Below are 27,387 nucleotides of genomic sequence, written 5' to 3'. Positions count from 1 at the left end.
ACGTTAATCCTGCGGTGCGTAGCAAAAGGGTAAAGTTTTTAGTTGCTTTGTGTTTGGTTACATGATATTCCAAGCAGTATTGTGACAATAAACAACGACTTGCAAACGCGGTTTTCGACAAAATAGTTAATAAAGAGCAAGGTATTGTGGCGACATAAATTCCAAACATTTTACAACGGAAATTCTTAAGTAGGATTTGTAAAGCTTAACCTGCTAACCAAACCTAAAATTTGACTACAACATTTGTTAGAAAAAAACGACAACTGTAATATGATGACGTATATGAAGATTACAACCATTTTCTTGTAGTTTAGCCCTAGATTAAAAAGGCTAAGTAAAAAAACGTGTGTTTACCAAATAAATTTCTAAGTAATATTTTCTGATTTGAACTTATACAAGTCTCTTGTTTTTCAAGAAACAATACTTTTATATACTTTTTAAATACTTTTTAGTTTGGAGAATTTGCTGAAAACTACCTCTTTCTAAAAACTAATTTTTGTCTTTGCCTTAATAACTAATTAAATAACACTAAACTGCATAAGTTATTTTTTATTATTATAAGTGAAGTCAACTTTTATTTAGTTAACTAAACATGATAAAATATTTTTCCATATAAGAAATAAACCTGATAACACATAAAACTAAAACACCTTTAATCCTATTTAAGTAAATAATTTTTATAAAAAATAACCAATATTGGCATAGATGATATTTTTTAAGTGCGCTTTATAAAAAAAATAATTATGACGTCATGATCGGCTTCCGATTGGCGGTGGGTCGCCAGTGCAGTTAACGCTACTGGTCAGAAAATCGTCGCATACCGGCGAGCGATTGGACGAACAGTTGCACGTGACCTGACGTCGGTTTCTGGGCTGGGGCTTTTCCGCCGCGGATGAATCTTCGTGAGACCGTCCGAGAGATGACTCCGCGCGGTCGCAAATGACACAGTTCGACTTAGTAAAGTCTACCTGGTAAAGTTGGACATCAGGTGTTGATAATGCTATTTTATTACGTCACACATACTACGTCATTCAAATTACGTCACTAATTAGCATTATTTATCAGAAAAACGTTTTTATAAGGCGTAGTTTAAAAATATTCTTTACAGATTGATGTAGTAAAAAAAACACGGCTAAAAGCGTTAAAATGTTTTAAAAATTCGTTGTTTATTTACTTAGTTTTGTCTAATTTCCTTTTAACTGGGAAGGTTTAGCAACATAAACTAAATGCAAATTTCATATTACAATTACCAAGAAACAGAACTTATTTTACGGATAAAAGTTTAAAACTGAAAATCGCAGTGTAAATTTTTTCGTTGAATAAATTTAATAAATTTCTAACCGAAATGTTTGTCCATAAAAGGGCATGAGTGACGTAAGTTCGAGAAAGCGTTAAACAACTCGTTAAATTACTTGAAAATGCGGAAACCATAACACATGGTTCAATTATGACGACATAATCTTGTTTGTTGACTGGAAATCAAGCGAAAAAAACGAAAAAAATTAAAATCGTTTCAAAAAATCTTAAAAACGAAAAAATTAATAAAATTTAGAGGGTTTTAATTTTATTTTAAATTAAGGGGCGGTAGGAGCGTTAAGTAACCCCTATTCTAAGGGTCATTTTAATTGCAAGAAAAGGGCGGGCGTTTGGCTACAATATTTAAAACCTTTTGCTCATGTTTTGCAAAATTAGCAAAGTAAAAAAAATATTTTAAATAACAGATTCTTTGTTACTTTCTACATGCAGCAACGCATTTTCAACATGCTTATTCCTATCACTGCAAAATACTTAGAATGCAAACTCAACCATATTTCAGATTTATATTAATAACTCCAAAATGATTACTAAATCTGAAAACTCAAATGCTGAATTTAAGTTGAATTTTCCAGTTTAAATTAAAACAACACATAACAATTAGAAAATAAAACAATTGTTAAAAAACACATAACAAAGGCAACAAAAACCATGCAAAAAACATCACACGACACACAAAATAATAAAAAAACACAAGATGACAAAAATAAAAGCAAGCAAAAACAAAAAAGTGCACTAGTGTTGTTAGGTAAATTGGTAGTAAAAAATAATTTGCAGGCTGTAGGTAAATGTTTAAAGAAAATAATACAAAAATTAAAAAAACTAAAAAAGGTCAGGGTAAAATTACAAACAAAACTATTAATTTTTTATTAGTTAAAAGAAAATAAGTTGTAGTTCTTTATATTAAAACTTAAATAATACAATTTGACTTTAATAAATTATTTTTGCAAAGTTACAATAAAAGTAATTTTTATTTTGATATTAAACTGGTTGGGGCAAATTATCGGGACAATTAATAGTTAGGAAATTCTTTCGCTTATTTTTCAACGACCGCTGGTGGCGCTGTTTTAACGAAAACAACTTCACCAACGGTAGTGGGGTTCCCCGGGTGGGGTACGAGGGTGTCACGTGACTGGTTTTGGGAACGTTGCGATTTTGTTCGCATTCTGTAAAGCGGTGAGCCTGGAAGCTAACAGTGGCCGATTTGGTTTTACGCAGATTTTTAATTTTGTTTTTGAATCGAAATTTGGCGCCAAACGGACAAGCGTCACCGCCCATTTGTGGGCGTGGCTTACCCGGGGGCCTTACGGCACCTAACGGCTGTGAGGAGTTTTTCCAATTTGACTCGGGAATATTTTTATTATGACTAGATTTATCAACATCTTCGTTTAATTCAGGCACGCATAACGATCCTAGATTATCGGATTCTAAATTTACACAACTTGGCTCTATGCCAATGACGTCACCCGCAATGACGTCATCGGTCTGAGTATGGTCGCCGTCGGGTGAATAATAACAAGCAACAGAAAAGCCGTTTTGTTGTTTGGTTAACCACTCGTAAATACCTGAAACTCGAGGTCGGCTCAGTCGGAAATCTGGCATATTGCTGCTTGTGTAATTACTTCGACGCTGATTGGTCGGCTGTCCTCCAATCAGATGATCGACGTTCGCGTTTACGTTGAAGTACTTTTGAAAGGGGAGTCCGAGACCAATTGTCTGAGGGGTGACAGCTACAACGCCAGGAGGCGGTCCCGGGTGCAGTATCGGGTTACCTCCAGCCACCACGTCGCCCCCGGGAACCCCAGAAGCCGGAAAGGTTTTAGGGACAATTGCTTGAGGGGGAGGGTGGGGGTAATGAGCAAGTTTGCCGGGAAGACATCCTCTATTTGCTGCAGCAATAAGTCCATTATAAGGGGAGTTAATTATTCCCATTGATGACGCGGCTTTTGATTGTGAAGAGCTTACAAAATGAACATGGCCATTAATGTTAGGCGAGTGGGATTGTGGATCTACTGGTAGTTTAATGGTGTAAGTAGGCCCCTTGCTTAAACCGTGCATTCGCATTACGCTTGTCTGTGATGTGGCACACGAAACCGAGCTTCCACTGCTACTTCCCGTGCTTATATTACTCGGAGAGCATTTTGGAAGGTTAAACGCGTTCGGACGATTAGGTGTGTTGTTCGCCTCGTTGGTTAACCTTTTCAACGTACTCGACATTTTTATTTTAACGGGACTGGTCGCCCGTTCTTCGCGGGATTTCGACGAGTGGGTTGCCGCGTACGGAGACCGCTCTGACCCGTGCTTCGGGGAACTATAAGTTGACGAGTTGCGAATTATTATTTTTGCCGGTCGATTCGTACCACTTTGAGCGTAGATGCTCGCCGTTTTGATGTTTAATTTACTTCCTGATGTAGAGTTATCTCCACCGCTGTGATTCGAGTTATTCTGGTTGTTCGAAACGTTAATGTTACGACGTGATTGGCTGGGCTTTTTAATGGTAAAACCTTCCACCTGAATAGTAAATAATTTCCTCAATAAGTTAATAAGGAAGAAGCGTTAAAGGCCTGATAATCGCATTTCTACAAAGTATATTTTCATTAAGCATTTGGTAGATTTTTTTAACAATACTACAATTAATGACTTCTTACATTTAAAGCCTTTCCAACATAAAGTGGAACATCAACAGTAGGTTGTTTAAATATTATCTCGAATAATCCAACATCACAATTTCTATCCCTTTTTCTGTCCAAAATTACTACAAAAAATAAAAGTATAAAAATTATTGATTATAAAAAATACAAAATGCTAGTAGCGATAATTAAACCCGTTACCTACAGTTAAAATTTACCTTTCATTGTATCCTCTTGTACAGCTGAACATAGTTTACTTGTAACAGGAGTTGCACGTGACATTGTTGGACTTGAGTTTACTTCAATTAGCCAGGGATTATAATTCTCATCTATCATAAAATCAGCTCCATACAATTCAAATGACCCTTTTCTAAATATATATTGTTTTTTATCTTTTAGGGTGTAAATTAAATTTAATCCTTAATGAACTTTTTTAATCATGCTATAATTATCATGTAATGACACTAAAATGCAGTATATCTTACTTAAAAATTTATACCTGTATTCTACAGTATCCTGAGCAGTATGGCAAATATGTTGAATTGCCTTTTTCATACCAGGCATGATTAAGTCTTCCCATAATGACTGACAACCTCTTTGCCTTAAAAAAAAGTTGTAATAGCCTATTATTATTTTTTTTTGTATATATCTTTATCCTCGATGTGGGAAAGTCAAATGCGTGACTTAAACATAGAGTAACATAAGTTACTCCGACCCAATCTCGAGTTGCCTGTGGCAGTTTGGGTTATTATAGATTATAATTGCCCAGTAACTATGCTGCTGATTCAGTGCTGGCTCGGCAGGAGTTTATATCGTTTATAGCGCCTTACTCAATGGCGCTACAGCATAAGAGCTGTGGGGATTGAACCCAAGACCTCATGGTGGTATAGCAAGTTTTCTTACCACTACACCACGCTGCCGGTTTACTTAAACAGTATTCCTAGATTTATTAAAATAGTTTCTTTAAATTTCATTACAAACTTACTTGAGGTAGTCTTGAAATTCATCACTTGACCACATGTTACTAGGTGGCAGTAAAGGGTGGCGATTCAGATCACTTTCAACATTTTTCTGAACGGAATAATTGCACAAATGAATGGCTCTGCAAATAGTTTTTTTTTAATTTTAAAATTTTTAAAAATATATAATTTATGTATTTTCATCATCTTTTGAAAATAACTATTAAAATGCATTACAAATATTTAACTTGTTACTATCATTAGTTGATCCTGCACGACGACGGGATTTTTAATGGTCGTAATACAGTTGCAATTTACTACTAATATTTGTCCTTGATAAATAACTTGCGCACCACAAACAGCAGTTTTATTCATTTTGCAGGTCTATAAAGTGGACATACACATATATATCGTCCACTAAGCTCTATTATACAATGGTTCAAAAAAATAATATAACAACACAATCATATAAATGGCCTCAATTTATGTAAGCAAATCAGTGTAAACCAGTTAAACAAAACATTAAAAAATCAACTTACGCATCTAAGTTTTTCAATGTAAATGGCTTTGAAGAAAACCTTAGATAACTTTCCTTATAAATCCAAACAGTTAGTGGGTTCCAATCACTAACCAGAAACCACTGTCTTATATCAAATTTTGTCGAATAAATAAGAAGAGGACGTTCTACATACTTTTGCACAACCCATCTACTGTCTTTTATTAAAGTACTATCACCAGAAACCAACTTTAGGATTTCATCTAACTTGTTTAGAACAAGAATGCCTAAAAAAAATTGAAATGAGTTTTAAAATATCGTTTTTAAAAAGTATAAAAACTACAATACATATTTATGTAGATTATATTCATTAGTTTTTATCTACATAGTCTTAACATAGCCTATTTACTTGACAGTTCATAAATTAAAAATTGTGACAATTAGTCCCCAGATTTGTATTTAGTTGATGTAGCGATACTTTTTTCTTTAAAAACAAATTAAAAAAGTTTTACCTCTGCCCCTTGACTTAGCCCCAGGTTTTATAATCCAGGTATTTTTCATTCCTTCAATAACATGTTGGGGGTTGAATTCCTTTAATTTACTTAACACTTCCTCACATTTCTTGTAATAACTTCCACTATGAGCTAATACTGCTCCTTCACTGTAATGTAAAATGTACATTTATTTTATTTAATTAATTAAAATTAGCAAGTTTTGATAAATACAATATAAAAATATTACTGGACAAGTTTTGAGTAATGGAAGATGAGTTGATTCCACGATTCCTCCGGAATGCTGAAAAGGCATTCATCCATGTCAATGTCGTCATGGTCACGCTCCTGTGTCTTCATCTCACAAACTTTTATCGCAAGTAACAAAATCTCAGTTGGGATAACATGAGTTCCTCCTGAAGCACAAAAAATAACTACTTGTTATTATTTATAATAAATTATTATTTAAATATTTAAACAATAAAATAACTTGATTTTTTATAAATATACCAGGAGGAGGTAGTTGACCATTTTCAAATTTTTCAGTCTCCTGTCCATAACTATCATCAGTGTGTCTTGCTACAGCTATTTTAAGTATTCCTGAGGCTGCTGTAAGTCTAAAGTCATCTGAAATAAGAAACAATCTTTTTAATTAACCAAAACATTTTTGAGTATATAGCAAAAAAATGTATATAAATTAATTTTGCAGATGTTATAGTTAAGCAACAATGATCATTAAAAATGTAAAGATAAGTTGACCAAAAAAAATATATTTCTTTTGTTAATGCCATAAATATAATAAACTAGTTGCAATGTATTTTATTTGGAAAAAAAGTGTTTACCTATAAAATCGAGTTTATCCTCATCATTACTTAACCGATAACATCGAGGAAAGAAAGTGTCGGAATGTCCTTCACCGAAACATTGCAACATTCGAAGATTCATACACAAACCAACCTATAGTAAACAAAATTTAGAGTTTGCAAAAAATTATATAGTTACATAACTTTAACTTACCTTGGTGGTAAAATTTGCTTTAGAGAAATGGTTAACTATCTGATCTTTCTGAAGAAATTTCCAATCTACTGATGCAGTTCTGGTTGTCCATTGAAACATTGCTGTCTCATTTCTTACCATGCGACCCTGAAAAAATTATAAAAGAAATCTTATATCCAATACACAAAAATTAAAATTGGCTTAAATTTAAATATATATAGCACAACCTAGTTAGTTTTATGCTAGTTTAATACTGACCTTAAGTTAGATACTTTTAAAATAAACATTTAAAGTTACTTAATATAAAGAATATATATTTATTGCTTTTTCTCAAAAAGGGATAATTTATCTTTACCATTATTCCATAACAATCGTTTGGTTCGTTTTCGTCTTCATTTGACTCAAAGGGAGGTCGTGGACTCATTCCTATTCCGCTATCTTTCTGTCCTACATCATCATCTAAAAGTAATTTGAACCAAAATTAAATATTTTTTAGTTCACAAATAAAAAATTAAAAGAAAATAATTTACTAATGAAAATTAAAAATTAAAGTGTTTACATAAATTAAAAAAGTCTTTACCAAAATCATCGTCGTCATCAGCATCATCATCCGAGTCGTTTGATTTGTTGTTCATTTTTGCTCTAAGAGGAAGTTTAAACTCCTTTTCCACCCATCCCCGATCACGAAGAGCTTTTCTTATCAGAGGGTAAGGACCATGGATGGAAAATATTTTTTTACACTAAAAAATAAATACTGTGTTGAAATTTTTTTACTTTGTGTGCATTTGTGTGCATAAGTATAAGCCTAACACAGTTTTTAATCATAACATTTTAATTCATTTATTAAATGTATTAAAAAATTAATTAAAAATTTTTACACAGACTGAAAAGTTCATTAATCAATAAGACCAAAATTGACTTTTAGAAAATTTACAAAGCAATATACTTACTTAATTATTACTAAAAAAAATAAAGTTAAAATTTATGTTTATTTGTTTAATTAATCCATCACAATTTTATACAAGAAAAAAATTACTTTTATTGCTTTCTCAGCTATTAGTTTTGCCTTTTGAAGACGATCAAAATTTGCATAAGGGTCACTTGAGTTTCGTTTTCTTGCCGCTAATGAACTAAAGCTTCCTGATGACATAGTCTGGGACATTGGGTACAAGGTCTTAGCCCTTGGGGGTAAAGGAGGAGGTGAATGGGATCCAGGCATAGGTAATGGGGACCTTGGAAGTCCATCTACATCTATAAAAAAATATTTCTATTATATTTGATTTTTTACAATAAAAACATATAAATAATTTACCCATATCTTCTTGAGTAGTATTTTTCCTTCTTATATTATTCTTTGGCATTTTAGTTCTCTTCTTTAATAAACTTCTATCTCCTAAATTATTGGATATTTATAAATAGTGCCTTAAATATTTGAACAACAATAAAATAGTGTAAGTCTAAGTACTAACTGAAGTCAAAATTTATTCAAAAGAAGTTTAAAACTATTAGTTTAACAAAATCAATTTAAGCTATTTAAATAATCTTATGATTAGGCAAACATTATTTTTTTAAATTAATTAGTAATAAATTGATTCATTAATGAAACTGATTATCCAACTTAATAAAACAATTAAATTAATCTTTTTAATTAATAAGAAAATCCCTAAACTAATTCATAATAAAAAAATATTTATTTATAAACAACTTACCATATGCACTAAATGTACTAGAAGGTCTTTGAGAATTTGTTATCTAAACATGAAAATATTCATTTAATTTTTTTAATTATAGCCAAAAAAATGTTAAAAATGTTTTATGTAAACAAAATTTGCTTTCACACATCTAAACCAAATCTAATATGGTTTAAAATTAAAACTCTTTTTTTTTCTTTACTTTGGGTCTTTTTGAATCATTTTGAACTGTATATGTTGAGTTATGTAAGGCCTGACTTTCTTCATACTAAAATATAATTTTAAAATCAAATTTTAAAGGAACAAAAATTTAAAATATTTTTTCTTAATCGTTTACATATAACATATCACAGTTTCCTTAAACAAGTTAATTGTTTACAGTAAATAACAAACTAAATAATAAGTAGTATTTTTAGAAAAATGCTACATTATTCTTTAGTAGATAAATAAATCTTTTTAAATATTTTATAACTCTTGTAAGAAATTTAATATAAAATATTTGTTTTAAATGTTGATTAGAATATATAGAGTAAAGCCTAAATAAATTTTTTGTCAATAAAATACCATTTTATTTTTTTAATATTTTAAGTTATGTTTTAGTCTAAAAAAACAACTTACTAATTTCTTTTGACGTTCCATATGTCGTTCTTGTCTGGCCAAAAAATCCATCCCCAAATTTTCAACAATTCTTGAGCTAGCCGTACTCACTCGAGGATGAAAAGTAAACTCAGCGCCAAACTCATCTTTTGGACTTAGTTTTGCCTTAAAATATTCTCAATTTAAGAAAATGTGCACTTCATTATTTCTGGACCTTTTCGGTTTTAGAATTTTTAGCATTACAAAACATTTAAAAAAATTAAATGTTTATCGTACTAGTTTTGCAGTTTGTACAACTAAGGTTTATAATTGAAACCCGAATTGTGTTACTCTAGCTGTTTGGTTGTGGCCTTCTGGTAAATATTTAAACCAGAAGTTAAATAAAACCAACAGCAAACAAAATATCTTAATTAAAACTTTTAAACAAACAAGTTTTTATTTTCTTAAGGTTTGCCAGCATAGTAACCAATAACCAAATAAAACAAACATTTCAAATGCATATTACAAAGAGAGTTTTTATATCGAGGCCACTAAATAAATTATATATTAGCTTTGTATTTTATACAATATTTTTATTGTGTCTAGTATAATTCAGAGTAAACAAAATGTTTTAATCTATTTTGAGCAATTATTTAATTCATAACTAAAAAAAACAATCAAAAAGTTAACCTAATGTACTTACAGCAAAATGATAGCTTATAATTCAATTTCAGTCCTTTAAATATGTAAACATATAAGTATGTAAAGAAAAGTTTTTTTATATTTACCGTTGGTTTGGGCTGATCTTTTTCCAACTCTTCAATGTTAATTTTTAATAAACTTGAGGTTGGTCTCTCCTGCGTTGGAACAACTACCTCAGGCATTTTTCTTTGTACTTTAATAAAAATGCATTAGCAAACTTTTATTTAAATCCAACTCTAGTTCAGCCTACACTAAGGTTCTACTCTGTAAAATATATTACTGCTTACTAAATAAGCTACAATGAAACTTAATACAAAATACTTCTTTTTAAAATAAGCAATTCCAAATTTAATGTAGTTTTTGTAAATAACTAAGTCTGGGCCTATAAATATAGTATTTACTACACAAATTCTGTTGTGTATTAAACTAACAAAACAATATATTATATACATTTGTATAACACAGCGTCATTACAAGATAATTTTCCCCAAACAAAAATAAATAACATCAAAACCAAATATAGACCACTATTTACGCTTCATCAACCAAACATAAAAAATTGATCTAACATTGAATTTAATTTGAAATTTTATCGTATAATTTCTTGATTACATCATACAAGCTCAACCTGTAAATACACATGTAGATCAAATAAAAACTTTATAGCTTTATAAGTTACCATGCATATTTTATTAAATAACACTTGCTGTAGCATCTTAAACAAAACTTAAAATCCTTTGTATGATAAAATAACAAATGCAGCCTTACTTATAAAACTATTTTTTTAATCAATTTATTTCTACTAAGCTTGATAGTTAAATATTTTAATAGCTTGAATATTTTAAAGCTAAACAACTAACTAATAAAGCCTCTTTAAAATACCCACAAAAACCCACACCTACTTTTTTCCTTATTTAAATGGTTAATGGATTAAAGTGAGAGCCACTTGTCAAGTGAAAGTCAATAAGTCTTTAAAGGTACATATCTCACAAAGTACTTAAACGCGAGCTGTATCTTTTAACACAATTGGTTACCAAGGACGCCTTTTCACTCTTTTGTATTCAAAAACAAGCGTGTAAAAGTTTTTAGATTGTTTACCTCTTAGATTTCTGGTTAGAATCCACTCTCTATAGGAGTCCATAACACAAAAAACACTCAAATATAATAAGTTCAGATTTTAGTTAAGGCATAGCGTTGTTAAAAAAATTTAAAAATTCGCTTAAAATTTTAACTTTTTCTGTAAAAGTTTTATTAAAAACCAGCTGCAAAAATAAAGCCTATTGTTACACTATTAGGTTACAATAGCAATTCTTATGAGACAATGCTCCATAACAATAGAGAGTGTACCATGAATGATATAAAATCCTGCCATGCCCACAAAAAGCTGATGTTAATAGATTTAAAATCACACTAAAAAGGCTTTTAACAATTTCTGGGCGTGAATACAATTTTGTAAAAGGAAATACACAACACAAAAATGTTTGTAATGTAACCTTTTCTTTAATTTATAGTTTTAAATATCTGCTTTTTGTGTTAAAAAAAACATTTAAAAATTATTTTGTAACTAAAATAACATCAAAGCAGAAAATAATTAAAATCTTAATTATTTAAACAGATAAAGTTGTATTAATAAATTAAATTTTTATACCCTTTTACATATCTTTATTTTAATTTGCCTAATTATTAATTCAATTAGACATTTATTTGTAATCCAATATTTAATACCCAAACAAAACCACAAAGAATTTATCCACCATTGTCATTTTTTCCTGCTAGTATTAAACATTTACACTTCAACGTTATCCAATTAAATAGTAAGAATTCATAGTTTTATGAAAATGTTATAATTTAGGTCTTTAAAAATTAATTATTTGTTGAAACTTTCTAAAAATTACACGATTGCATTTAATTACCAATGTCATACATTGGTATTTATGTCTTTACTGTTACAAGATTGTAATATTATAGAAATATAAAACAAAACCTTAGTCTATAATTGTTTTTGTAGCTTTGAATCAACCTGGCAGGCCAAGGTCAACGTTAAAGTCATAATTTTCATTCAAAGAAATGTTCATTGCTGCTAATAAATTAGGTTTTTCATATGAAAAAAGTGCCAAAACAGCTTTTTTTAATATTTTAAAATAAAAACAGCCAATTGTTACAAATCCATTTTACAAATGCTGTAAAATTATTTTTTCAATTACATACAAGCTCTTTTCTTCCTTTTTGTGTTGTTTTTCATTAATTCCTTTACTATTTTATTAGCTTGAATATTGCTACCATCCTTGACTATATCTTCCATTTTTATTTTTCCTTCTTTCTTTTTTTGTTTTTTTCTTCAACTTTTTTTAATTTTACATCTATTGTAATTTCTCCAAGCTTAAAAAATTTAAAAAACTACTTAATTTTAAAAAGTTTTAAATTTTTTTTTTACCTTTTGAAACCCAATTTCAAATTTTACCACTTTTTCATCATCTTCTTTTCCTCTTCCGAAAATTTCATCATCTTCTTCTTCCTCCTCCTCCTACTGTCCCTCATTCTACTTTATATTTTGTTCTTCTTCTTTCTGGTCTGCGATCTCAGTTGGACCTAGTAAAAAATAAGGTGAATTTTTTTTATTTTGTAGTTGGATAAAACTAATATAAAATAAAACATATACTTTTTAAAACCAAAAAAGTTTATCATAAAATAGATATAAATATACAACTTATTTTAATAAAATTTTCAACCTGATGATTTAAATAAAATAGATCTGGAGGCAGAAAGAGCTCCCCTTAAATTTTCCAAAGAATTTTTATTCTCTTCTTTAAGAAGATCCTATAATTATGCACATACTTTGTTGCAATCATATTAGTTCTGATAAAATTGCAGCATTTGCGGTGGACAATCAATAAACTAATGTTGCATTATACAAAAAACATAATAGTCAAACTTAATTTACCCAGTCAAATTCTTTTGTCATTGAATTCACAATTTTCGCTTCAACACGAGAAGGAGAGTGGTTGTAGTAAGATATCTATTCACTAAAAACAAATTTATTATTAAGATAAAAGTCCAAATCTTAAGAACAAAAAAACTTTTTACATTTTATAAAATTATTTATAGCTGTTGTAAATTGACAATGACAATATTTAAAATGACAATTTGATTTGGCAATTTTTATGAACTAAATATAAATACATATTTATCTGTGTTTTTTGTTAAAAAATACAAGTAAAAAAAAACTAAAACAAAAAAGTTAAATATAATATAGAAGTCAGAAAATATAGTTAAGATAAAAGTATATTAAAGCTTTAAACATTTTTTTAATAACTTTAATTAATAAAAAGAAATCAGCTCATAAATGAAAACAAATAAACTATGACCTTGCCTTGTCTGGGTAGTTTAAAAAAACAATAAAAGTATTTATGAACAAAGGTGGAAAAAACAATCTCTTATTGTCTATAATTAATTCCCTTTATAAAAAAAAGTATTCAAGCCTTAATATAAAGTTTCCTATTCAAGCTGATATAATGTTTTTTTCAATTTTTCTTTTTAAATCAGTTAATGTATGCTTGGCAAAAATCAAGGTTTGTGTTATTTTTAAAACACTTTTTATTATTCTAGAGTAAATATGTGTCCCTGTTTACCAAGCTTTGTGTTGATTTTTGAGCTATAAAAAAAAGGTTTATTAGTTGTTAGACTAGCTTAAACTTTCCGGCAATAATTATATTAAGAAAGTTATGTTATAAAAAAATATTGAAGTAAAAAATATTTTTATTGAAAATTTTTTAATAAGGTAAGAAAATGGTCTTAGCTTTTGTAAAAAAATTATTAGTGTTTAATTGCTATCCTTTTTAAGTAATTTTATATTTCAATAACAAAGAAAATAGCGCAGTATGTAAAATTAGGGGTCAAATATACAAAACGAGTTTTGCCCGTTAAATTGCCTTTTACCTATTCCAGTCTTGTAATGTTCTTTTCGCTGCAGCATCAAGGTATTGTTAGGTATTGCCCTTTTTTTTAATATTCCCCCTTTTGTTTTGCAAGTAGTTCTAAAAAAATCTGTGACATCATCATAATTTGAAACATTATATCGCATCATCATTTGTTTACAACAAAAACGTTATTCTAAAAATTAAATTTTTGAATTTTTTTTTTAACTTTTATTTCTCCTTGATGTGAATTGACTGATTTTGACCTACCCATTTATGCTACCCTTACCATATCTTTTAGTTGCTACATCAAACTTTTAAAAACTTTTATTTTAGCATTTAAGTCAACTAGAATATCAAAAAATAGCCGTCTAAGATGAGTACTTATGCAAACCAATGGAAAAGAATGGAACACATGAATTCCTTTTATGACCTTAATACGGCTGCTAAAAAGCTTAAGTCTTTAAATAAAGATGTTCATGTTTTTGCATATGCCAATAAAGACAAAACCAAACTTTATTATCTTAAAACAGCAGAACAAATGTGGAACAAAATTTGTGATTCAGATACTCAGAATCTCTTTTACCATGAAGTTATTTTACCGAATGAGACTTGCCATCTGTATTTCGACTTGGAATTTGATAAAACCTTAAACCCTGCAAAGAATGGAAACTCTATGGTAACATTTTGGATTAAATATGTAAATGAATGCCTAAAAAGAGAATTTGAACTTAAATGTAGCAGGAAAAACGTCGTTGAGTTGGATTCGAGCACTGAATTGAAGTTCAGCAAACATTTGATATGGCATTTACCTGATCAATTTGTGTTTAAATCAAACAAAGAATGTGGGAAATTTGTCAGGAAAATTATTAAAGATTTTAAGGAGTTTACAGAAGAAGAAAATACAAAAGAATGTTGGATAAAGCAACTTTCCTTTGCTAGTGATTTAAAAAATCTTTTGATTAAAACTGAACGATACCAGATCAACAGTTTGCTCAAGATTTTTGTCAACACAGATTTATATAACAGAAATCAACATTTCAGATTATATTCATCAATGAGTAGAAGTACCAAAAAAAAACTTGAGCTTTCTAATAATTCTGAGTTTGATTTTGATGGAGCAGATAATTTGGATAAAACGGATGAGCCACCAACTAAAAAACAAAAGCAAAACATCGAAAAGCAAATTTTTCTAGCATCTTTAGTGTCTAATATTTTGCAGAGTCCCACATCTCAAATTTTAAAAGAGCTTCCTTCAGAAGTAGAAGAATTTCGCAAGAATCCAATCAACGAAAAATCAATTCCTAAATTAATCATTTACACAGAGGCAAAAAAGTTTGCTCGTAAAAATTTTGGAGGACATGTTAAACTAAAAAATGGAGTTTATAATGAAGAATGGAAGACCATCATGTATGTGATTTATGGATCTCGCTACTGTAAAAGCATCAAGAGAGAGCATAAAAGTAATGGAGTTTTTGTGTGTGCTGATTTGGGTTCGAAAACAATGTATAGCAAGTGTTTTGATGCTGAATGTTTTTACTTTGGGCATGAACCTCATTATGAACAACCCCTCCCACAAACATGTTTACCCAAACAGAAAATATAAAAGTCCACAACAGAAACTAACCAAACAGCAGAGCTGAAATAAACACTTGTACAACAATGCATAGTTGTAAATTTTTAATTGTAGAATCTTTTGTTGAAAAATATTTAATATATGTATGTATATTAGGTTTGGTTTTTTCAATTTTTTTTGTGTTAGAATTGCCCTTTAAAAATTAAAAGCCTTTGACATTTATAGCACTTCCTTTTATTATTTTTTTTGTAGTGAAAAAACTATATTTGTTATCAGCTTTATCAGTTAAATACATGTCTTACAGGTTTTATAATTACCCATTGGTCCAATTCCAATTTTATTGCTGGTTGTATGAGTTAGCATTAAATATTGCCCATAATAATTTAACATCTGGCATGTATTTTTAACAGCTTATGAAAAAGACATTAATGTATATTATATATAGATTGGTACTTAGACAAATAAGTTAAAACTTTAATTACTAATTTATCTAAATTTTAATATCTAACCTGTTGTTTGTTGCATCTTTTTAATATTGCTTGTATTGGGGTCACAGTGTCAACCAGTGTTTTAATCTGTGTGAAAATAACAGTAGAAAGTTTTATAAATAGTGTGAGTTTAATTTTAAATAAATTGATAAAAATTACCATGCAAATGTTTACATAATACTTTAAGAAAATTTAATTAACTTTTAGCTTTCAAAAATTGCCAGTATCTCAGGTTACAGAATGCAGTATAAGAAAAAATATCAAAACTATGTTATAAAAACTAGTGCCCAAAAATTAAAGCAATTTATTACTAGCTTCAAATAGTTCATATAAAAAAAACTTAACGATAAAGATTGGTAAAAAAATAATGTTAAACTAAAACTTACTTTGACACAATTTCGAAGAATAACAGCAGCATCACTTGATCCAATACCAGGACAATCAAAAATTTTAATGTTTTTCCAATTACATTTTTTTAAATTAGGTTGTGTTTCTACACAAATTTATGACAATGGTAAACCATAAATAATATATATATAGGGCCTAATTGTTATAAATTGAAACAATAATAAAATAAACAAACTTAGTAAATCCAGGCATAGCTCCAACATTGCAGGCCTTAGCTCTCTCAAGACAGATAATCACACTACTCTTGCCCACATTTGGAAAACCTTAAAAATGTAATCAAAATTACAACAACTTTAGGTCCAAAAAAGTGTGGTTTGTGCAAAATAAGAATTTAACACAACATTTATTTTAAAATACAACTAACAGAGTGTTAGCAAAGGTATCTAATATACCCCTTGAGATTTAAAAGTTAAATTTCCATAGCTGTAAGTTACAAGGTCACCAAAAATTATATAACTTTTGAAGGTTACTCAAGACCAATAAAAAAAATTAATCATCACAAACTGCGAATAAAACATTTTCACAGTAGGACCCAAGTTGAAATAAAATTTCTTAAGTACTCACCTACTACACCAACAATTTTGCAGTTTCAACATCATTCTGTCGACAGTAGTTTGACAAAAGTTTAAGAAGACTTTCAGCCCTAACACACTGACTTGTTGTCGACAACAATTGAGTGTTGATCTGTTTTAATGGGACTTTACACTGGATCTAATAAAAAATACCTTTGTTTAGAAAAGTTAGTTAATTTAAATATATACTACAATTTATATAGCCTAGTGAACTGATAAAAATAAATTAGATATATATACAGGGTACGAATTAACGTTTGAAAACCAATTCGCAAAAGGTGAGGTCGCATTTTTAGAGCAGTATTTTGTTCCCTGATATATATATATATATACATATATATATATAATTAAAAAAATAAGAAGCAACATCTTACCAAGTTATTTTTCTGGAATTGAGTTGAAGATTTGAAAGCAACTGTGGGAAATTCATTTCTTAGGTATTTGATCCATTCCTCAACATTTTCTTTCGGTACTAAATCTAAGTTGAAAGCACAAATATTAAAACCCAACCAATAAAACATTGTTTCTACATTTTAGATCAAACTTTATACAAATTTACAGTCTAATAAAATTAGAATAGTTTTATTTTTTATTCATGAACAATATTGATCATTTTGTTAATACACTAACCAATTTTATTTAAAACAAGAACAACTTTTTTTTTAGCTCTGGACTCTAATGCAGTCCTCTCAACTTCTAAACACCTGCATCCAAGAGGATCTCTTGCATCCAGAACTTCCAGAACAACATCAAATTTAAGCCATCAAATTTACCTTTCTAAACTCTTTGTAGTATGTTTTCAAAGAAGTTTCATTATATATTAAACCAACAGATTTTTGCTGTTTTAACTTTATCACTTTTACCTTCTGAAAAACGTCAAGTTAAACAACAAACATTAATACAAAATCGACAATTTTAATATAAAAACTTTAAAATTGTTTGGAAGTACGCAACACAAGAATGTTTGTTATGTAACCTTTTCCTATTTTATATCCTTAAAGAACTGCTATTTGTGTTAAAAAAACATTCAAAACTCATTTTGTATCTGAAATAACATCAAAGCCATAAATATTTCAAGTTTAAAAAATCAAAATTATTTAAAAAAAATATATTTAAAAATGAATAAACTCAATTTTTAATGCCCTAAAATACAACAACATTTACATATATTTATTTTAGTTTATCTGATAATTAATTTAATTGGACATTAATTTGTAATCCAATATTTAATCTAAACAAAACCACAAAAAATTATCCACCATTGTCATTTATTCCTTCAAGTAATAAACATTTACACTTCAACAATATCCAGATAAATAGTAAGAATTCATATTTGTATGAAAATGTTATAATTCAGGTCTTTATAATTAATTATTTTTTAAAACTTTCTAAAAATTACACGATTGCATTTAATTACCAATGTCATACATTGGTATTCATGTCTTTACTGTTACAAGATTGTAATATTATAGAAATATAAAACAAAACCTTGGTCTATAATTGTTTTTGTAGCTTTGAATCAACCTGGCAGGCCAAGGTCAACGTTAAAGTCATAATTTTCATTCGAAGAAAAGTCCATTGCAGATAATAACGAATCACCAAGTTTATCTGATATTTTATCTGCGAAAAATTTATTTATAAACAAATTAGGTTTTTCATATGAAAAAATTGCCAAAACATTTTTTTTTTTGATATTTTAAAACAAAAACAGCCATCATTACAAATTCATTTTATTTAAATGCTGTAAAAAAGCTAACAGTTATTTTATTGTTTACATACCAGCTCTTTTCTTCTTTTTCTTGTTGTTTTTCATTAATTCCTTTAACATTTTATTAGCTTGGATATTGCTACCATCCTTGACTATATCTTCCATCTTAATTTTCCCTTCTTTCTCTTTTTGGCCTTTCTCTTCAACTTTTTTCGACTTTACATCTATTGTAATTTCTCCAAGCTTCAAAATTTAAAAAACTGCTTAATTTTGGGAAATTTTAAATATTTTCTTTAATTTTTAAAAACCTAATTTAAAATTTTACCTCCAAAGATTTCGATTCTTCTTCATCTTCTTCCATATCTTCGTATTCATCATCTTCCCCTTCTTCTTCATTCTGTTTCTCATTTTCCTCCATCTCTTGTTCTTCTTCTTTTTCTTCCTGGTCTGCCATCTCAGTTGGACCTAGTATAAAAATTAACAAAAAAAAACAACAAATTTTTTATTTTTTGATTGGATAAAATAGTAACCCTTAAATAAGCTTAATGCATTTATAATGTTTTGATTGAATGCTTTTAAAAAAAAAAACAAGTTTAAACATTAATTTACCAAAACCCAAAAAAATTTATATTTTATATATATACAACTTTTTTTAATAAAATTATCAACCTGATGATTTAAATAAAATAGATCTGGAAGCAGAAGGAGCTCCCCTTAAATTTTCCAAAGAATTTTTATTTTCTTCTTCAAGAAGATCCTATAATTAAAATAATAGAATATCATTTAATACACCATTCATTACCTGTTTATTACTGCTACATTAAGCACTTTAACCATTTAAATACAACGCTTATTGAACTCTGTATGTATATGAATGTGTGCCTAATTTAAAGAGCTTTAAAAAAAAAAAATTGCAGTTTATAAATTACGATGCACATACTTTGTTGCAATCATATTATTTCTGATAAAATTGCAGCATTTGCGGTGGACAATCAATAAACTAATGTTGCATTATACAAAAAACATAATAGTCAAACTTAACTTACCCAGTCAAATTCTTCTTTCATTGAACTCACAATTTTCGCTTCAACATGAGATTCAGTATTTAAGGGAGGATGAGTGTAGTAAGTTATCTTTCCACTAAAACAAATTTATTATTTGAGAGTTGTGATAAGGTAACATATACATTAAAACTTTGGGGAACAAAAATGTAAGTGTTTTAGTTGCCTAATTAGTTTTGATAACATTTTAATACAAAACAAAGTCAATACTCTAAAAACAAATATTAAAAATTTAAATGTCATTTATTTATATTGAAAACGGTAGTTTACTGCAAAAATTAATAGTTTTCTACCTATTCCAATCTTGTAAAATTCGTTTCGCTGCAGCATCGATGTTGGGTATTCCCCCTTTTTTTAACATTCCTCTTCGTTTTGCGAGTAGTTCCAGAAAGTCTGTGACGTCATCATAATTTGTAACATTATATCGCATCATCATCTGTTTACAATAAAAATAGATTTTAAAACAATTGTCAATTTAAAATTTTTTTAAATAAAATAAATATAGACTTTAATTTCGACCCTCAATTGATTATCAAAATTAATTATTTAATCAAAAGAAGGCCTAAATATATGTATATAATATGGCAACAGTAAATAACCTTTTAAAATTAATTATTAACCATGATGTTGCAACATTAAAATACTGAACTAACAAAGATAAGAGTTTCACTCTATAGTTAAATTACATAGTTTTGTAAAAGATTTGGCAAAACAGTCTTATTCAGCATAAAGAAATAAGATTTTGTATTAAAACAACAATAAGAAATGAGTAGTCAAATTCCTGAAAATAGTTTAAAAATAAGAAAAAGGAAGAGGCATACTTCACCATCAAAAGAAAATGATAACTTTTTTTCAACACAAAGTTATAAAAATCTTTCAACCAGTAGTTTTAAAGAACAACAGCATTTAAGTTTACATCTGCAACCATACAATACACTTTATGATGCTACTAGTTTTCTTAGCTTTCAAAATGAAAATAATTGCGTGTTTGCATCTGAAAACGAAGACGAAACAAGAACATTTTACGTAATGACAGCTGAGCAACTTTGGACTGAAATTAATCAATCTCATCCTGATGACCTTTATTACCATGAAGTTATTTTACCTAGTAGAGCTTGCCGACTTTATTTTGATTTGGAATTTGATAAAACCTTAAACCCTGCAAAGAATGGAAACTCTATGGTAACACTTTGGATTGATTACGTGAATGAATGCTTGAAAAGAGAATTTAAACTTAAATGTAGCAGACAAAACGTCGTTGAGTTGGAATCAAGCACTCAAACAAAGTTCAGCCAGCATTTAATATGGCATTTCCCCCAAAAAAAGGCATTCAAGTCAAACAAAGAATGCGGAAAATTTGTCAGAAAAATTATTAAAGAATTTAGGGAATTTACAGAAGAAGAAAATACAAAAGAGCATTGGATAGAGCAACTTTCCTTTGCTAGTGATTTAAAAAATCTTTTGATTAAAACTAACCGATACAAGATCAACAATTTGCAGAAGATTTTTGTAAACACTGGAGTATATATAAGAAATCAAAATTTTAGATTATATTCATCAATAAGCAGAAATACTGAAAAAGAACTTAAACTTTCTAAGAGTTGCAAGTTTGATTTTAACGAAGTAAAAGTATTTGGTAAAAAAAAGAAAAAACCAAACAAAAAACAAAAGCCTAACAACGAAAAACAAATCTTTCTAGATTCCTTGGTGTCTAACATTGACGAGGAAACATGCAAAATTTTAAAAGAACTACCGTCAGAAGTAGAAGAATTTCGCAACATACAAATCGACAAAAAGATGATTCCACAACTAAATATTAGAGCTGAAGCAAAAAAATTTGTTAAAAAAAACTTTTCGGAAAAATTTGATTTTGAAGGACCAATAAAAGTAAAAAGAGCTCATTATGACGAAGAATGGAAAACAAGAACGTATGTATTAGGGGGAACTCGCTATTGTGGAAATGTTAAAAGAGAACACACAAAGAGTGGAGTTTTTGTATGTGCAGATATGGCCAAAAAAACGATGTATGGCAAGTGTTTTAATGCTGAATGTATTTACTTTGAAAACAAACCACAATATGAACAACCCCTTCCCCTAAAATGTTATCCTGCAAAGAAAATTGAAGAATTTCGACGTCAACCAATCGAAAGAATTCCGAATCAATTTTTAAGAAAAATGGCTTTAGAATTTGTTCATGACGAATATGGTAAAAATTTCAAAAAATTAAATAGTGCAAATTATAAGGCTGACCGAAAAATTGTAAAATTTCGAATAGTTACCAATTATTGTTGTTACACTCAAGAAAGGCATGAAGGGGAAAAGTTAGAGGTGTTTGTAATAGCTGATTTAGCCAAAAAAATTATGTATTTAGAGTGCCTTGAATGTGTGGAAGAAAACAAGCCACTAAAATGCAGGGACATTCATTATATTCCCAAAATAAAAAACGATCCAAACCCTGCTATAACTAAATAGATTATGAAAGTTTTTTTTTGTAATTTCTGTGAATTATTCTTGTTAATTTTATTGTGATATTGTAAGGTTATTAAATTTGTATTATCATTTGTTGACAATAAATTTGGACCGAACTAAGATTTAAATGTTTCATTAAAATATATACTTAATTAAAAAGTGATTTTCTGACTAAGTTTTGTTACCACCAAATGGAAGTTGTTTAATAGTAACTTAATTTTACCTGGGATAACTAAACTTTTACTTTGTTTGTTTTAATTTAATTTTCTATGTATTCTTGTAAATATTAACTATTTTAATTTTTGTCGCATGCTTAAACATTGTTTTAATTTCTAACCTGTTGTTTGTTGCACCTTCTTAATATCGCTTGTACAGGGGTCACGGGGTCAACCAGTGTTTCAATCTGTGTGAAAATAAAAGTAAAAAGTTTTATAAATAGTGCGAGTTTAATTTCAAACAGATTGATACTAATTACTCTTTAATTGTTTACATAATACTTTAAGCAAATTTGATTAATTTTTAAATTTTCAAAAAATTCTTGCTAAATTCTTAGGTTACATAATGCAGTATAAAATATGCTATATTTTATAAAAATTGGCACCTAAAAAGTCAAAGCAATGCATAACTAGCTTCAAAGAGTTAATATACTTACTAATTAAAAAAAATCCAAAAAATAAAAAATACTATATATATATATACTATATAAATACTAAAGTAATGTTAAAATAAAACTTACTTTGACACAATTTCGAAGAATAACAGCTGCATCACTTGATCCAGAAGCCATTACAATACCAGGACAATCAAGAATTTTAATATTTTTGTTTATTGTGACTTCTTGCATACTCCTATATAAAATAAATGTCAATTGTACTAAACTCAGTTAAACTTTTTAAAATTAGATATTATTTTTCCACAGATTTATGACAATGGTAATACACAAATAATATAGCCTAAAAAATACCTAAGTATTATATATAATTTAAAAGAACTACTTATTATATGTATATAAACTAAAAAAAATAAAATAAACAAACTTGGTAATTCCAGGCAAAGCTCCAACATTGCAGGCCTTAGCTCTCTTAAGACTGTTAATCACACTACTCTTACCCACATTTGGAAAACCTAAAAATTATATATAATCAAAATTGTAACGACTTAGGGACCAAGAAAGAGTTCATTTATGCAAAACAGGAATTTAAAAGAAATTTTTATGTAAAATACAACTAACAGAATGATAGCAAAAGTATTTGATATAAACCTATGAAATCCAAAGGTTGAATTTCCATAGCTTTAAGTTACAAGGTCACCAAAATTCATATAACCTTTGAAGGCTATTCAAGATCAATAAAAAAATTAAAACATCACTAACTGCGAATAAAACATTTTCACAGTAGAACCTAAATTAGAATAAAATATACTAAGTATTCACCTACTACACCAACAGTTATCGAAGTTTCAACATCGTTCTGTCGACAGTAGTTTGACAAAAGTTTAAGTTTTTTTTTTTTTTCATTCAGCCCCAACACACTGACTTGTTGTCGACAACAATTGAGTGTCGATCTGTTTTAATGGGACTTTACACTGGATCTAATAAAAAATACCTTTGTTTAGAAAAGTTAGTTAATTTATATACATACTACAATTTATATAGCCTAGTGAACTGATAAATATATATTAGATATGTATATTTTATATATATAATTAAAAAAATAAGAAGTAACCTCTTACCAAGTTATTTTTCTGGGATTGAGTTGAAGATTTGAAAGCAACTGTGGGAAATTCATTTCTTAGGTATTTGATCCATTCCTCAACATTTTCTTTCGGTACTAAATCTAAATTAAAAACACAAATATTAAAACCCAAATAGTGATATTTTGTTTCTACATTACAGATTAAACTTTATACAAATTTACAGTCTAATAAAATTAGAATAGTTTTATTTTTTACCTATGAACAATATTGATCTTTTTGTTAATACACTAACCAATTTTATTCAAAACAAGAACAAATTTCTTATTAGCTCCTGACTCCAATGCAGTCCTCTCAACTTCTAAACACCTGCATCCAAGAGGATCTCTTGCATCCAGAACTTCCAGAACAACATCAAATTTAAGCCATCATATTTACCTTTCTTAACTCTTTGTAGTATGTTTTCAAAGAAGTTTCATTATATATTAAACCAACAGATTTTTGCTGTTTTAACTTTATCACTTTTACCTTCTGAAAAACGTCAAGTTAAACAACAAACATTAATACAAAATAGACAATTTTAATATAAAAACTTTAAAATTGCTTGGAAGTAAGCAACACAAGAATGTTTGTTATGTAACCTGTTCCTATTTTATATCCTTAAAGAACTGCTATTTGTGTTAAAAAACCATTCAAAACTCATTTTGTAACTGAAATAACATCAAAGCCATAAATATTTCAAGTTTAAAAAATCAAAATTATTTAAAAAAAATATATTTAAAAATGAATAAACTCAATTTTTAATGCCCTAAAATACAACAACATTTACATATATTTATTTTAGTTTATCTGATAATTAATTTAATTGGACATTAATTTGTAATCCAATATTTAATCTAAACAAAACCACAAAAAATTATCCACCATTGTCATTTATTCCTTCAAGTAATAAACATTTACACTTCAACAATATCCAGATAAATAGTAAGAATTCATATTTGTATGAAAATGTTATAATTCAGGTCTTTATAATTAATTATTTTTTAAAACTTTCTAAAAATTACACGATTGCATTTAATTACCAATGTCATACATTGGTATTCATGTCTTTACTGTTACAAGATTGTAATATTATAGAAATATAAAACAAAACCTTGGTCTATAATTGTTTTTGTAGCTTTGAATCAACCTGGCAGGCCAAGGTCAACGTTAAAGTCATAATTTTCATTCGAAGAAAAGTCCATTGCAGATAATAACGAATCACCAAGTTTATCTGATATTTTATCTGCGAAAAATTTATTTATAAACAAATTAGGTTTTTCATATGAAAAAATTGCCAAAACATTTTTTTTTTTGATATTTTAAAACAAAAACAGCCATCATTACAAATTCATTTTATTTAAATGCTGTAAAAAAGCTAACAGTTATTTTATTGTTTACATACCAGCTCTTTTCTTCTTTTTCTTGTTGTTTTTCATTAATTCCTTTAACATTTTATTAGCTTGGATATTGCTACCATCCTTGACTATATCTTCCATCTTAATTTTCCCTTCTTTCTCTTTTTGGCCTTTCTCTTCAACTTTTTTCGACTTTACATCTATTGTAATTTCTCCAAGCTTCAAAATTTAAAAAACTGCTTAATTTTGGGAAATTTTAAATATTTTCTTTAATTTTTAAAAACCTAATTTAAAATTTTACCTCCAAAGATTTCGATTCTTCTTCATCTTCTTCCATATCTTCGTATTCATCATCTTCCCCTTCTTCTTCATTCTGTTTCTCATTTTCCTCCATCTCTTGTTCTTCTTCTTTTTCTTCCTGGTCTGCCATCTCAGTTGGACCTAGTATAAAAATTAACAAAAAAAAACAACAAATTTTTTATTTTTTGATTGGATAAAATAGTAACCCTTAAATAAGCTTAATGCATTTATAATGTTTTGATTGAATGCTTTTAAAAAAAAAACAAGTTTAAACATTAATTTACCAAAACCCAAAAAAATTTATATTTTATATATATACAACTTTTTTTAATAAAATTATCAACCTGATGATTTAAATAAAATAGATCTGGAAGCAGAAGGAGCTCCCCTTAAATTTTCCAAAGAATTTTTATTTTCTTCTTCAAGAAGATCCTATAATTAAAATAATAGAATATCATTTAATACACCATTCATTACCTGTTTATTACTGCTACATTAAGCACTTTAACCATTTAAATACAACGCTTATTGAACTCTGTATGTATATGAATGTGTGCCTAATTTAAAGAGCTTTAAAAAAAAAAAATTGCAGTTTATAAATTACGATGCACATACTTTGTTGCAATCATATTATTTCTGATAAAATTGCAGCATTTGCGGTGGACAATCAATAAACTAATGTTGCATTATACAAAAAACATAATAGTCAAACTTAACTTACCCAGTCAAATTCTTCTTTCATTGAACTCACAATTTTCGCTTCAACATGAGATTCAGTATTTAAGGGAGGATGAGTGTAGTAAGTTATCTTTCCACTAAAACAAATTTATTATTTGAGAGTTGTGATAAGGTAACATATACATTAAAACTTTGGGGAACAAAAATGTAAGTGTTTTAGTTGCCTAATTAGTTTTGATAACATTTTAATACAAAACAAAGTCAATACTCTAAAAACAAATATTAAAAATTTAAATGTCATTTATTTATATTGAAAACGGTAGTTTACTGCAAAAATTAATAGTTTTCTACCTATTCCAATCTTGTAAAATTCGTTTCGCTGCAGCATCGATGTTGGGTATTCCCCCTTTTTTTAACATTCCTCTTCGTTTTGCGAGTAGTTCCAGAAAGTCTGTGACGTCATCATAATTTGTAACATTATATCGCATCATCATCTGTTTACAATAAAAATAGATTTTAAAACAATTGTCAATTTAAAATTTTTTTAAATAAAATAAATATAGACTTTAATTTCGACCCTCAATTGATTATCAAAATTAATTATTTAATCAAAAGAAGGCCTAAATATATGTATATAATATGGCAACAGTAAATAACCTTTTAAAATTAATTATTAACCATGATGTTGCAACATTAAAATACTGAACTAACAAAGATAAGAGTTTCACTCTATAGTTAAATTACATAGTTTTGTAAAAGATTTGGCAAAACAGTCTTATTCAGCATAAAGAAATAAGATTTTGTATTAAAACAACAATAAGAAATGAGTAGTCAAATTCCTGAAAATAGTTTAAAAATAAGAAAAAGGAAGAGGCATACTTCACCATCAAAAGAAAATGATAACTTTTTTTCAACACAAAGTTATAAAAATCTTTCAACCAGTAGTTTTAAAGAACAACAGCATTTAAGTTTACATCTGCAACCATACAATACACTTTATGATGCTACTAGTTTTCTTAGCTTTCAAAATGAAAATAATTGCGTGTTTGCATCTGAAAACGAAGACGAAACAAGAACATTTTACGTAATGACAGCTGAGCAACTTTGGACTGAAATTAATCAATCTCATCCTGATGACCTTTATTACCATGAAGTTATTTTACCTAGTAGAGCTTGCCGACTTTATTTTGATTTGGAATTTGATAAAACCTTAAACCCTGCAAAGAATGGAAACTCTATGGTAACACTTTGGATTGATTACGTGAATGA

The 27,387-nt window shown here is 28.2% G+C and overlaps 2 protein-coding genes and 3 pseudogenes across 5 annotated transcripts; 1 reads left to right on the top strand and 4 right to left on the bottom strand.

Moving 5' to 3' along the window:
- Positions 1–561: 561 nt before the first annotated feature.
- On the bottom strand, positions 562–10,842 carry LOC145749387 (tubulin tyrosine ligase 3-like). 4 transcript variants are annotated; one of them, XM_082565142.1, is made up of 20 exons: positions 9,942–10,842; positions 9,196–9,339; positions 8,780–8,845; positions 8,596–8,638; positions 8,199–8,279; positions 7,923–8,137; positions 7,467–7,626; positions 7,242–7,345; positions 6,908–7,033; positions 6,733–6,847; positions 6,401–6,517; positions 6,141–6,306; positions 5,912–6,060; positions 5,443–5,686; positions 4,930–5,046; positions 4,444–4,545; positions 4,163–4,314; positions 3,963–4,069; positions 2,880–3,825; positions 562–964 (listed from the first exon to the last, which is right to left on the bottom strand). In XM_082565142.1, the coding sequence occupies exons 1-20, from the start codon at positions 10,035–10,037 to the stop codon at positions 750–752; spliced, it is 3,465 nt and encodes a 1,154-aa protein (XP_082421268.1). In that variant the 5' UTR covers positions 10,038–10,842; the 3' UTR covers positions 562–749. The 4 variants fall into 4 exon arrangements, with proteins under 4 accessions (XP_082421268.1, XP_082421269.1, XP_082421266.1 ...); XM_082565143.1 differs by having other exon boundaries at positions 825–968; positions 9,942–10,841; XM_082565140.1 differs by lacking the exon at positions 562–964 and having other exon boundaries at positions 999–3,825.
- A 1,552-nt stretch (positions 10,843–12,394) lies between these two features.
- Positions 12,395–18,253, bottom strand: LOC145750772 (guanine nucleotide-binding protein-like 3-like protein; annotated as a pseudogene).
- LOC145750323 (DNA-directed primase/polymerase protein-like) lies at positions 13,468–15,983 on the top strand. Its single transcript, XM_082566323.1, has 2 exons — positions 13,468–13,633; positions 14,106–15,983. The coding sequence occupies exon 2, from the start codon at positions 14,146–14,148 to the stop codon at positions 15,373–15,375; it is 1,230 nt and encodes a 409-aa protein (XP_082422449.1). The 5' UTR covers positions 13,468–13,633; positions 14,106–14,145; the 3' UTR covers positions 15,376–15,983.
- LOC145750771 (guanine nucleotide-binding protein-like 3-like protein) lies at positions 18,065–24,848 on the bottom strand (annotated as a pseudogene).
- Positions 24,660–27,387, bottom strand: part of LOC145750770 (guanine nucleotide-binding protein-like 3-like protein) — a 6,783-nt pseudogene continuing 4,055 nt past the window's right edge.

Source organism: Corella eumyota, chromosome 4 (assembly GCF_963082875.1).
Source record: "Corella eumyota chromosome 4, kaCorEumy4.1, whole genome shotgun sequence".
Classification (NCBI taxonomy): Eukaryota; Metazoa; Chordata; class Ascidiacea; order Phlebobranchia; family Corellidae; genus Corella; species Corella eumyota.
Note: the sequence above shows the minus strand (reverse complement) of the source record. Positions and strands in the feature narration are given on the sequence as shown.

Coding starts and splice junctions, on each gene's coding strand:
- LOC145749387 (XM_082565140.1), bottom strand. CDS start 10,037: ATGCCTGAGGTAGTTGTTCCAACGCAGGAGAGACCAACCTCAAGTTTA. Junction 8,280..8,595: donor TAGTACATTTAGTGCATATG/GTAAGTTGTTTA, acceptor CCAATAATTTAG/GAGATAGAAGTTTATTAAAG. Junction 7,034..7,241: donor ACGATTGTTATGGAATAATG/GTAAAGATAAAT, acceptor TAATTTTTTCAG/GGTCGCATGGTAAGAAATGA.
- LOC145750323 (XM_082566323.1), top strand. CDS start 14,146: ATGAGTACTTATGCAAACCAATGGAAAAGAATGGAACACATGAATTCC.